Below are 12900 nucleotides of genomic sequence, written 5' to 3' on the forward strand. Positions count from 1 at the left end.
AAAGACATATGTAGTGATTTTGACACGGGCACAAATTAATTTAGTGATTTTCACATGGGCAACCATTGGTTAGTATGCCATACACAGGACACTAGGGGTTCACCTCAAGTGTGTGCGTGTGTGTGTCAGATGATCTCTTCTACTTCGGGGCACCAGCTAAAGAATTTCACTTTAACAATAAGAATGATCTAAATAGATCATTCAACAAATAAGAAATTATGTAAATTAGAGGGAGTTTGTCATCTAATTTATCTGAAGGATTTTGTGAGATTCTGACCAGCTTGTAGAACCCTTTAACTGTTTTATCAACACAAGGAAGACACAGCAGTAATAAAATGGAATTTATTAACAAAAGATAAACAAGAATAACTAAAAACACTACTAAATGATACTGGAATACTAAAGAATAGAAAAAGATTGAAACTTAAATGACAAGAAATAGAAAATTGAAGTGACTGAGTTGAATTTATGGCAGAATGTTTCTGGTAAGATGAAAACCTTACTTCTAATAACCCAAATATTCAAAGAAATATCTGATAAACGTTAAAGAAACTCAGTTATGCAATATTGAAAGTCATATATGGTAACACTTAATGATTTGGCTGTGTTATATTTACGTTCTGTGCGGTCGAATGAACTGTCCTTTGGTGGCTCGTCGGCCACGTGTCAGCGTTTTCTTGTGCTGCAAAGAGGAAAGAGTCAAGTTCAGTTCAACAGCTTTGAACACGAAGTGCTGTGAAAATGCTGATCTCTGGGAAGCACCGAGAGGATTCTAGCGGTCCGGAACACGCAGACGCGATCCGGTATTCAGTGCAGAAGGTTCTTAATGAATCTGGAACACGCAGATTAAAGGCCTCTTGAAGTGTAGGTTTGCTCTTCTGAGCTTCACCTTGTTGTAGACGTAGTTTTTTGCATTTCTGGACGTGAGGCTCGAAACTAGGGTTGCCACCTATGTCCGATAAAAAACCTGGACATATTGATGACCCGACCAACTGGTTGGCTCACAAGCCCCCTACATCCACACCAACTGTATGGTTGGTGAAAATACAATGCTGTTTTGTGCATGTTTATTTAGAAAAGAAAACTGTACTTCGAGGCAGACTGTTGACAGATTATTGTAAGATAGTATGGTGAATGTGTGCAAATGGCATCACTAGAGCAGGCCTGATGGTCAATTACTCTTTTAGTCATAATCCTAAAGTGTGAATTTTGTGTATGAATAGAGCAGACATGATGAATATATTGTATACTTGATTGTAAGTATATTTCTAATCCTTTCTTATCCTGAAACTGTGAGTTTCATAATCAGCTTGTCCAGTTGGACCTAAGTATCAACACTGCCTAGCCAAGTCTAACATGTTGTCACAGCACTGCCAATCTATGTGCAATACTTTGTAAATATTTTGCATTTTTGACTCATTTCACGGCACTGCCAAGCAGAGGCGTCATGCCCATTCAAACTGAGGGGGCACGTGCCCCCTCTGTTTTTTTGAGCCAAATGGACTTTGCATGGAAGCCCAAAACCAAAGAAGCGTCCATAATCTGTTACTTGTCTTTTAATCTGTTTAATATGCACAATATTATTAATTCAGTGCTGCCTCCTTGTCATTTTTCAGAGATTTTTGCCGTTTTGATAGTGTTTTGATCATGTTACATTACTTTATTCTGGCGGCGGGCACTGCAGTCAGCGCAGTCGCAGACGTCATCAGCGTCTGAGCGCGCTCACGAGTTTTGTTGTTGCTGCTGCTGCATTTTGCTATCTGAGAAATTAAAACGTGTAAGAAACACTCAAAACATTTCCAAACCCCAGTACGGTAATGTGCAGTTAACCTCCTCTGTGTAGAAAATTAATGGTTTAAAATGTGATCGTCTCGATGTTATATTAGTAGAGATCTCTAGATTCATCTTGGTATAACGCCAAAGTTCACCAGAGTTCACGGGGGCGCGGAATCACACGTTCACATATGAGGTAAATTTTGATGCAATAATGCGTTCTTCTAATAATTTTATAATCACGTGGCTATAGCTTATGTCATTTTCATTGTTTATATACTTTATGGATTTAAAATTACATTAATTTCATAGGATAATGCAGTTATTGTGCAAAATGCATTAATGACACAATTAAATAAGTCATTAAACAAAACGTAAATAAACAAAATTTTCAGATGTAAATATGATGCCAATATGTTATTATTTCGATTTAATATATTTGATATGAGAGTTAGTCAAGTCACTTTTATTTTGGAGAATTTTGCATGAAAGCAGAATTGTTCAGATTGTTAGAAATGTACAGTAAGTGCCATGGAAAAGACTGAAAGCTCTATAATATTTCGTTTGATGTCTGTGTATGTACAAATTTCTATGAGCTGTGCACACTGTGCCCCCTTTAAAAAATTGGTGCATGACGCCCCTGCTGCCAAGCTACGTTCAATACTTTGTAAATAGTTTGTCTTTTTGACTCATGTCACAGCACTGCCAAGCTACGTTCAATACTTTGTAAATAGTTTGTCTTTTTGACTCATGTCACAGCACTGCCAAGCTACGTTCAATACTTTGTAAATAGTTTGTCTTTTTGACTCATTTTACAGCACTGCCAAGCTAAGTGCAATAATTTTTTTATCACAGTTTGTTGATAAAAATACATTGTAATTGTAAATACATAGAAAAACCTATACATACAGTTTAATTTGTTCTATAATGTTGTACATTTTCCTAAACCATGCAAAATGATGTAAGTGAATAAAAACGTTGTTTCATTTTATATAAGTACAGTAAGTAATTGGGTGTCCTTTTGGAAATAGCACAGCAAGAAAAATGCACATAAATGCCTTTTAAAATACATCCAGAAAGTTAGTATTTTCCAGAAAAACAGTGTACATTATTCTGTCACATACTAAATCAGAATAAAATGTGTGGAAATGGTCAGATAAGCATGTTAGACCTCAATGTAGAAGGTGGTAACCAAGTGTCCCTTTGGAGTCTCCAAGTGGCTTTTTTGGAAAGACACCCAGACAGGCACTAACAAAAAAGCTTGTAAAAACCCAATTTTTGCTTGTATCAACTTCAAATTTTAAACATAGACTGTCAAGCCCTGTGGTTTTAGATCAATAGTATTCTCAGGCTCATTTACCACCGGCTTGTTAATTAATTTCCCATAGAAATGTAAGAATGGACATTTTTCAAAAGAGAAAAAATCTTGAATGCTGCCATATCTACAGTCAGGTCCATAAATATTGGGACAGAGACACATTTTGTGTTATTTTAGCTGTTCACCAAAATCTATTCCAGTCACAGTCATATAATGAATATTGGCTTAATGTGCACACGCTTAGCTTTATTTAGAGGGTATTCACATTCAAATTGGCTGAAGGATTTAGGAATTACAGCTGTTTAATATGGAGCTCGCCCTTTTTAAAGGGGCTAAAAGTAATGGGACTGTTGACTTAAAAGCTGTTTTATTGACATTTATTGTCTATTTGTTAAATAATTTCCTCATAAATGAAGCATGTTAAAGGTCTGGGGTTGCTTGAAGTGTGACATTTGCATTTGGAAGCTGTGGCTCTAAACCCACATCATGTGGTTCAGGGAGATCTTCATACAAGTGATACAGACCATATTTAGGTTTCAAAAGCACCTCAAATCATTTAGAGAGATAGCAGGAACATTAAGAGTGGCCAGATCAACAATGAGGTACATTTTGAATAAAGAAAAAAAAAAACACTGGTAAGCTCAGCAACAAACAAATCCTGGATGTCCATACCAAATAACAGTGGTGGATGATCGCATTATCCTAGCGCTGCAAACTAACTAGCATAACGGTTAGCCACCTTGTCATTCTCAATGGCAAATGACTGCTAAAACACACACACAAGTTCACCCCTCGACTTGCATCAATTCATTGGCGGGATGACGTCAGTTTGTTAACGCTGCTAACAATATCTATATAGCCCACTGTTTACAAACATTATTAATATATTAACATTACAATACATCTTTTAAAAAGGTATAACTTACAGGTTTAGCATCAGTGTATGGTCTCTGTTTTGAGATACAGATGCTCTAGCATCATAAATGTAGTATTTTGTGACAGAAGTCCAGATTACAACATGCAGAATATAAACGTGACTTTGAAAACCGTACAAAAAAACATCAAATGACCATTTTTGTCCACAAAAGCGTATAATCCGTGAAATATAGATATATAGTCTGTTGTTTACATCAGATTTCGCATTAAAGTCTTGTAATAGAATATAATATCGCCTACAATCTGAGGACTATTTACATCGTAACACACTGTATGACAGTGGTTCTCAACTCCAGTCCTCGGGACCCACTGCTCTGCACATTTTGGATGTCTCTCATATCTGACACACTCAGTTCAGTTCATGGAATCTATCCTAACGAGCTGATGATCTGAATCAGGTATGTTAAATAAGGGAGACATGCAAAATATGCAGAGCAGTGGGTCCCGAGGACTGGAGTTGAGAACCACTGCTGTATGAGATTACACTTTAGGTTCCGATAAACACACGTTAAAACTTTGTTTTTAAAAGTAGGCAGGAGTATAATCCATAATATCCAAATGCCGCTGTTATTTCCGTGAGACATGATAACAGTATAAAGGATGTCAGCTAAGTGACTGCTCTCTAGCTACCCTTTAAAGGTCCTGTTCTTTCTGTGTTTTTGAAGCTTTGATTGTGTTTGCAGTGCACAATATAACATGTGTTCATGTTTCACGTGTAAAAAAGCGGGATTTTTCACATACACTGAAAAAAATGATTCATTCAATTTTCTCAATTTTTTACTGAGCCCCTAAGGTGACATTGGAGTAAAAAAACACTCAAGTTTAGTTTCATGTGCTCACGTGAAACTTTCATGTGCTCACGTGAAACTTTCATGTGCTCACGCGAAACCTTCATGTGCAGAATTTTTTTTTTTTTTAGTTTTGCGTGCTCACGTGAAACTATCGCGTGCTCGCGTGAAACTATCGCGCGCTCGCGTGAAAGCAAAAGTTTCACGCGAGCACGCGATAGTTTCACGTGAGCACGCAAAACTAAAAAAAAAAAAAAATTCTGCACATGAAGGTTTCGCGTGAGCACATGAAAGTTTCACGTGAGCACATGAAAGTTTCACGTGAGCACATGAAACTAAACTTTATTTAATTTTTGCTCCATGTTCCCTTAGGGGCTCCGTAATTTTTTAAGCTAAGTGGTTGCAATCAATTTATTTAAGCTACATTTAAACAAAAAAAATTACTAAAATAAAATAAAATTAAAAACTTTTGTTTAAATGTAGCTTAAATAAATTGATTTCAACCACTTTGAGTAAATTGAATTCATCATCCGCCTGTGTGTGAGCATGCGTTTAAGTGCCCTCAGTAGTGCATATACAGAAAGAAGTGTTTCAAAAAGTAAGCCAACATAAAATCTTTCTGTTCTTGACAGGGCACATACACGCAAAATGATCTCACAGTATTCTTTTTCTAATAAAAACATTTGTTTATGTCTTAAAAAACCAGTCTGTGCTTATTTGTTCTTAAAGAGACAGTAACCTCAATTAACCTACTTAAATCTGTGTCATTAATGTTAATCAAACAACCCAAGACAAACAGAAAATCACTTCTGTTCAGGGGCGTTTCTAGACTTTAAGGACAACCTGGGCTTAGCCCGGCTAGACCTGATGTAAATTGAAAGATTAGCTGAGGATTTTATATATATATATATATACACACACACACACACACACACACACACACACACACATAAAAGGTGGTATTATAGTAGACAACAGACTACAATCATGCCAAATCTCTAAGCTCTACCTCAGTTTCATATTTCAGGCCCATTCCATTAATCTATAGCCCTTTTCACACAGACATTCCGGAAAATACATGGAAAAGGCATCCTGGATTTTTCCAGGATCGTTTGATTCTTTGTTAATTCACACTGCCATGATTAGCCGGCATCTGCAAGGTCCCGGAAAGACACGTGACCTGTTGAAAGTCCCGCCCTCTCTTCTACGCAGCGTCTGAAATTTGCATATTATTTATTATTTCTCTCTCCAGAAACCACTCGTGTGCATTTTTGTTTATGATAAGACTATAAAGGAGTGCGTGACGCGCCGTTCTATGCTGGTGAATGATCTCAGCTTCTGAGTGGATATTTGACGAGCTCCCTGATCTCTACTTTCATCCAGTTTTCAGACATTTCTCATCATGATTATTTATATGCATTCAAAACCCGCATTTTCAGGAGCTGAACGATATATCTTGTTGGGATGACACGCGGGTATTTTCGTTTATTATAGCTCAAATGAGCACGTGATGCGATATTCTTTTATGCTGCTGAATTATTTCATTTTTTATGCTGCTGAATCATTTCTCGTCGTGAATATTGTAAATCCCTCATTTTAAAGAGTTGAACCAACTTCATGTTGCCATGACACGCACGTCCTCACTATGGAACGTGGTCATTGTTTATGCGTCTCATTTATCATTTCCTGATAACTGCTTCAATGTAGTTTGCAACATTTCTCGTGGTGATATGCATGTTTTCTATTGTTTTAAGGATCTGAACCATAACTTTTGTTACGGCACGCCCATTACGCCATTGTTTCAGCTTCTTGTTCACACAAAGGGTTTTCCATGCATCTGACTAGGTCCTCTTTCCGGCAACGATCCCAGAAGATATACGGGACGTGTTTGTGTTCACACAGACGCTTGTCTGGCAATTTAACAGGTATTTTCTGGGACCAAAAGTCTGTGTGAATGGGGTTTATGTTGTTCATCAAACCAGATAGAAGTCATCTAGAAAACATATCTAAGCATGGTATAAATTACAGCCTTACATACCGAAATTCCTTTCATTGGTGAGGCTTAATATAGAGAAGCCTTTATAGGTATATTTCATAATTTTATGAATAAAAAACAGGGGTACAACTCTGACATTCGACAGAACAGATCACAGACAGGTGTATGGACATGATTTTTTTTTTTAAATCCATGACATCAACTCGGAAACTTTCTGAAAAACTGAGTGAGTTGGCATGGAATGACCTTATAAATATTGTAAATAAATTACACCAAAATAAATATCCTAATGCTCCTAATCCTAATATTCCTGATGCATTTAAATATGAAAGTGCTTCATTGATTAACTTTCTCAAGCACAAATTAAAGTTGGCTCTGAATAACCAATGTCCATGCCTGATCCTGACATAGGCCTATCTGCTCCTGCTGCTGGCTTCTCCTCCTCTGTTTGCTCGCACCCTCTACAAAATCATGAAATCAGATCAGTGTGTGGCAAACCAACACAAATATACTACATTGCAGGATACAAAAAACTTTTAAGATTACAATTTTTAGCTGTAATTACAAATGCTTTGCTTATGCATAGGGCATTTGCATACATTTCAGTGAACATTTTTAAACACATTCCCATGAAACATGTTCATTCATGTTCATTTCCAAGAAGCTTGGGTTTTTAATGCTGTTTTATGTTTGTCACCAGCTTTGTAATCACTTTGATGGTTAAATGGCTCATTACAGGCTGAATGAAAGCTGTCTCAGCCCCCTCTAGATATTTAATGGTTTATAGTTTGTATTTTTTTTGGCCACCCGGGCTGAGCTCAATTTACCCCGGGCTGAAGCCCCGATAAAATGGGATGGCGACGCCACTGATCCTGAAGTGACGTTGTTGAAAACCCTAGTGAAAGCACGACAGCAAGCAAGTTTAAACAGACTAACAAGTATGATACATAGTCCAGACGTGAAATTGTTTTAATGTAAAACATTGAAACAGATAGATTTTTCACGATCTCAGAGGTTTGGCACAAATGTAGCTGAATGCGGATGAACACTGCGCATCATTCCAGCACTTGTTATCTGTGGGATAAGATGAAAATAAAATCAGTACAGTTACAGCTGTAGTTTGATATTAGACTAATAAAAGTGCATTCAGGAAGTATTCAGACCCCTGATACTGTATGCATTATCAGCTGTAAGGACTTTAAACAGGTGTGTGCATGTTCCCACATAATGTCCCATCAATTTAAAATTAGCACAGGTGGATACGAGGTGTAGAAACATTTCAGCAACTATCAAGAGAAACGGGAGGCAGAGCTAAAGTTTCAACTGTTGTTGCAAAAGGTTTAAATTAGAGACAGGTGCCCTCCAGGAACAATGTTGGAGACTCACTGTCTAAATTTATTAAGAAAAACTGACAAATGTTAAAGACATTTTAAATTTCCATTTATGATTCTTCGTTTTGGGGTAGATTAATGATATAATGAAGTCCAATGAAAATTTACAATTAAAAGGGATCTGACCATAGCACGTAACATTGACAACTACACTAGCCCATTTAATACTGAATGCTATAAAATATTAAGACTGTAAATAAAGATAGGATTTATTCTTACTGGTCCAGTTTATCATTAGGCAGCTCTCAGGGTTACCCTGATAGTTGTTGGGTTCGCCAGAGCACCAGTCGGTAAAATCTAATTGAGATCCATCAGACCACAGCCATTGTCCTTCCTAATGAGTGAGGAGAGTCAGTAGAAGTTTTATAATAATGTATTCACACTCCATTAATGATATAATTTAGTAATTTATATTGAAAAAATAAAACAGTATTGTATCTATAGAAACAAAAATCAGTTTTATATTACAACCATTAATTTCAGACTAGCAAGTATGCATTTCAAAGCAAAATGATTTACAATTTCACCATCATGGCCACCAATCCAAACAAGTGTGTCAGCAGGCACAATCAGACTCAGGAGAAAGTTGTATTCCACTTTATTGCGCACAGATGCAAGATTTGCATCAATAGATTGACAGTTTTTCTAAAGAGAGAGAGATTATTTTAGTGCAAATATAAAATATAATCTGTTCAAGACAGGGCAACAAATATCCTTGAACAATGTCTGAATAACTAAATAACAGTACCTCAGCTGTGGCCCAGTTAACTGACTCGGAGAAGAATTTGAAGCATTGCAGACCAAAAGGTGTCCATCCATGTGGGCAGTGATGAGCTATATATTAGAACGGTAATATAAAGTCACATTATCAGTTGTATGTTTCTGTGTAGAAGTGCTTTAAATGTTGATCATGTTATTCTTTTACAAGTTACACTCCTTCAAAGTTGTATGGGAATTTAATCTGGAATATTGGTTACAGGGTTTGGTAAACATCTTGGTTACCTGCTGCATTCCCAGCAGAAAAGACCAAGAAAAGAAGCACAAGAGCTCTCATGACTGCCATGATGAATCTGAAAATGAATGAACAGGAAAAGTGACACATCTGCACTCATATGTACACTGCTGAAGTTAATGTTATAAAAACTCACCTTTTTGTCAAATCTTCACTTTCAGAACTTCAGTGTAGATTGTGTGATGGTCAATGAGGAGTCCTATCTTTTATACTTTTGTTCAGTGGGAGGGACTCCATAACATAAACAAGAAAAGTAAATCTGGATATCATGAACTTGTATATATGTATACAATATATGATGAAATGTGATGGTTATCAAAATAAACATCCTGATCTGACACATGAACACTTTTCTGTGTTCACATTTCTTTCAGTATATTTTACATTTATGGATGTTTTACATATTTTTATTGACTCATGTCTTTACATTAGATTTTGTTATTTTACTGTTTATTGCAAGTATTTTATATAAATATATTCCATATATTGATTTGTTTATTTTTGTATTTTTAGTGTGTTTCTTTAATGTGTGTGATCATGCAAAGAAGCATTTTTGTAAGAGTTTTATTGCAGTCTGCTTGATATAAATGGTAAAGAAATGTTTCAACTTAAAAAGCGACTTAAAATTTTGAGTTCATTCAAATTAAAAATATTAGTTGACTCAAAACGAGAAACTGTTTAAAACTGTTTGTGTCAACTAATATTTTAAAGTTGAATTTTAAGGCAGCAAATGAACTTTTTTTAAGCTGAACAGCTGATCAGCATTTCACATCACTTCGTGTTCAAGGCTGTTGAACTGAACCTGACTCATTCCCATTTGCAGCACGTAAAAGCCTGAACCATGGCCGACGGGCCCACCACCGGACAGCTCATCTGACCACACAAAAAGTAAATATCATGTAAACAAACCTCTTGCCCAAAAACCTTGGCATTGGTGTATTCTTTCAGTAACTATTTACCATAGATTGCATAACTGAGTTTCTTTAATGTTTGCAGATAATTATTTGGTTATTTGGGTTATTAGAAGTAAGGTTTTCATCTTATCAGAAACAGGAAACATTCTGCCATAAATTTAACTCAGTCACTTCAATTTTCTTTTCTTTGCATTTTAGTTTTCATCTTTTTTATGCTTTCGTTTTTTAGTATCATTTGGTAGTGTTTTAGTTATTCTTGTTTATCGTTCATTGTCAGAAATTAAGGTACAAAACGTCTCGGTTACATATGTAACCCTCGTTCCCTGAAGGAAGGGAACGGAGACGTCACGTCGTGACCGACGAATTGGGAACCGCTTCGCGGGTGACCTATCTGCTTCGAGAAACCTTTAAAACGCCAATGAACTTGGCATGCAGATAATTGCATCTGCCGGCGCCGCCCCGCCGCGCAGGTATTTAATGAGCGGCAGGTGCAGTTATCAAATCAGCTATTTTTTTGCTGAGAAAGCTGGACAGAAGGAAAGGGTCCGGCCGGTATCAGCAGTGGAACAGCAAACTGTGGCGACGGGATGTGACGTCTCCGTTCCCTTCCTTCAGGGAACGAGGGTTACATATGTAACCGAGACGTTCCCTTTCAGTCGGTCACTACGACGTCACGTCGTGACCGACGAATTGGGAATCCCTACCAAAGCGCCACTGAAGCTGACCCTTCCAGTGCCTGCGTAAACCCTCCGACTCTCCCTATTCAGGGAACGGAAATGGGGTTGAAGCAGAGGCTGGTCACTACTTGTTCCTTAACCCACGATAGTGACTAGGCGAACTGGGAAGCGAACTCGTCAGGCGGGACTAAGATCGCTGCGGAAAGAAAACCCTCTAGGGGTCTACCACTAAGGTGATGGATAAAAAAGACACGAGGTCTATAAAAAATACTCTCTCTTAGTACACTAGAGAGGCGTGGAATGAACTCCACTAAGGGAAACGTGGTAAATCAGAAGTTTCCACGGAATACTCACAAAGAAACCACTAGGGGGCGCATTGTGGACGCTAGCCTCACCCAGGTTCTTAAGGATACATCCAGTGAGAGGCTGGCAGCCGATGCTCCGCAACATCGGCCACCAAGCGGTGGAGGAGACAAAAAACAGTTTTTTGTAACGTTTTTGCCTTAACTGCCTTCCATAATGGTGCGGTCGTGCAGCACCGAAAAGAAAGGCACCAAGCCGACACAGGAGCCGTCCCTCGATGCTCTCACTGATCTGACGAGAGAACTCGAGAGGATACCGGCTCAACACGAACACTGTAAAATCTAGTGAACGTATTAGGTGTCGCCCAGCCAGCAGCTCTACAAATATCTGCAAGTGAGGAACCACGAGCCAAAGCCCAAGATGAAGCCACGCTTCTAGTTGAATGGGCTCTCAAACCAAAGGGGCAAGGAATGCCCTGTTTCTCATACGCCAGGGCGATTGTGTCTACAATCCAATGAGACATCCTCTGTTTAGTGACAGCTTTCCCTTTCTGCTGACCACCGTAGCAGACAAAGAGCTGTTCTGAGGTCCGAAAGCTTTGAGTACGATCCACATACACACGTAGTGCACGAACAGGACATAACAAAGCCATGGCTGGGTCTGCCTGCTCCAAAGGCAGCGCTTGTAAATTCACCACCTGATCTCTAAAGGGAGTGGTGGGAATTTTAGGCACGTAGCCCGGCCGGGGTCTCAGTGTAACGCTGGATTCAGCCGGCCCGAACTGAAGGCACGAATCGTTGACCGAAAATGCATGAAGATCCCCTATCCTTTTAATAGAAGCCAATGCGAGGAGCGTCAAAGTCTTCATAGTGAGAAACTTGACGCTCACCGTGAGCAGAGGCTCGAAAGGGCAGTGCTGAAGGGCTTTCAGCACCATGGACAAGTCCCACGGAGGAATAGAGGGAGGGCGTGAAGGATTCAGCCTCCGCGCACCTCTTAAAAACCTAATGACCAGATCGTGCTGACCTACAGATCTACCGTCTATGGGTGCGTGATGCGCGGATATTGCCGCGATATCTACTTTAATAGTAGATGGTGACAGCCTCTTCTCCAAGCGGTGCTGGAGATATGAAAGCACAATACTGATCGAGCATTCTCGGGGGTCCTCTCGTTGAGAGGTACACCACACAACAAACAGGTTCCATTTCAGCGTATACGCCTGTCTCGTAGACGGCGCTCGCGCTGCAGCTATGGTGTTAGATACCGCCTGGGGTAAATCACCTAGAACCTCCGCGCCCCGTCCAGAGACCACACATGGAGGTTCCACAGATCGGGACGGGGGTGCCATAATGTCCCCCCTTCCTGAGACAGAAGGTCCCTCTTCAGGGGAATCCTCCAGGGAGGGGCTGTCGCGAGGAGAGTGAGCTCTGGAAACCAACTCCTGGTGGCCCAATATGGAGCAACTAAAATAATTTTCTCCTCGTCCTCCCTGACTTTGCACAATGTTTGCGCAATGAGGCTCACTGGGGGAAATGCGTATTTGCGAAGACCTCTCGGCCAGCTGTGTGCCAATGCATCCACGCCGAGTGTTCCCTCGTTCAGTGAATAGAATAGGCGACAGTGGGTTGTTTCTGGAGATGCAAACAGATCTATCTGCGCTCTGCCGAAACGTCTCCAAATCAGCTGGACCGACTGAGGGTGGAGTCGCCACTCGCCGGGGCGCGCTGCTCGAGAAAGCGCGTCTGCCGCTGCGTTGAGCGACCCCGGGATGTGAATGGCACGAAGAGACCTC

At 39.3% G+C, this 12900-nt stretch overlaps 1 protein-coding gene across 1 annotated transcript; it reads right to left on the reverse strand.

Annotated features, from left to right (window-relative positions):
* Positions 1-7762: 7762 nt before the first annotated feature.
* LOC135779062 (ladderlectin-like) lies at positions 7763-9434 on the reverse strand. The gene is made up of 6 exons (XM_065289708.2): positions 9351-9434; positions 9205-9272; positions 8951-9036; positions 8722-8847; positions 8422-8536; positions 7763-7885 (listed from the first exon to the last, which is right to left on the reverse strand). The coding sequence occupies exons 2-6, from the start codon at positions 9263-9265 to the stop codon at positions 7812-7814; spliced, it is 462 nt and encodes a 153-aa protein (XP_065145780.1). The 5' UTR covers positions 9266-9272; positions 9351-9434; the 3' UTR covers positions 7763-7811.
* Positions 9435-12900: the final 3466 nt, after the last annotated feature.

Source organism: Paramisgurnus dabryanus, chromosome 1 (assembly GCF_030506205.2).
Source record: "Paramisgurnus dabryanus chromosome 1, PD_genome_1.1, whole genome shotgun sequence".
NCBI classification, from domain to species: Eukaryota; Metazoa; Chordata; class Actinopteri; order Cypriniformes; family Cobitidae; genus Paramisgurnus; species Paramisgurnus dabryanus.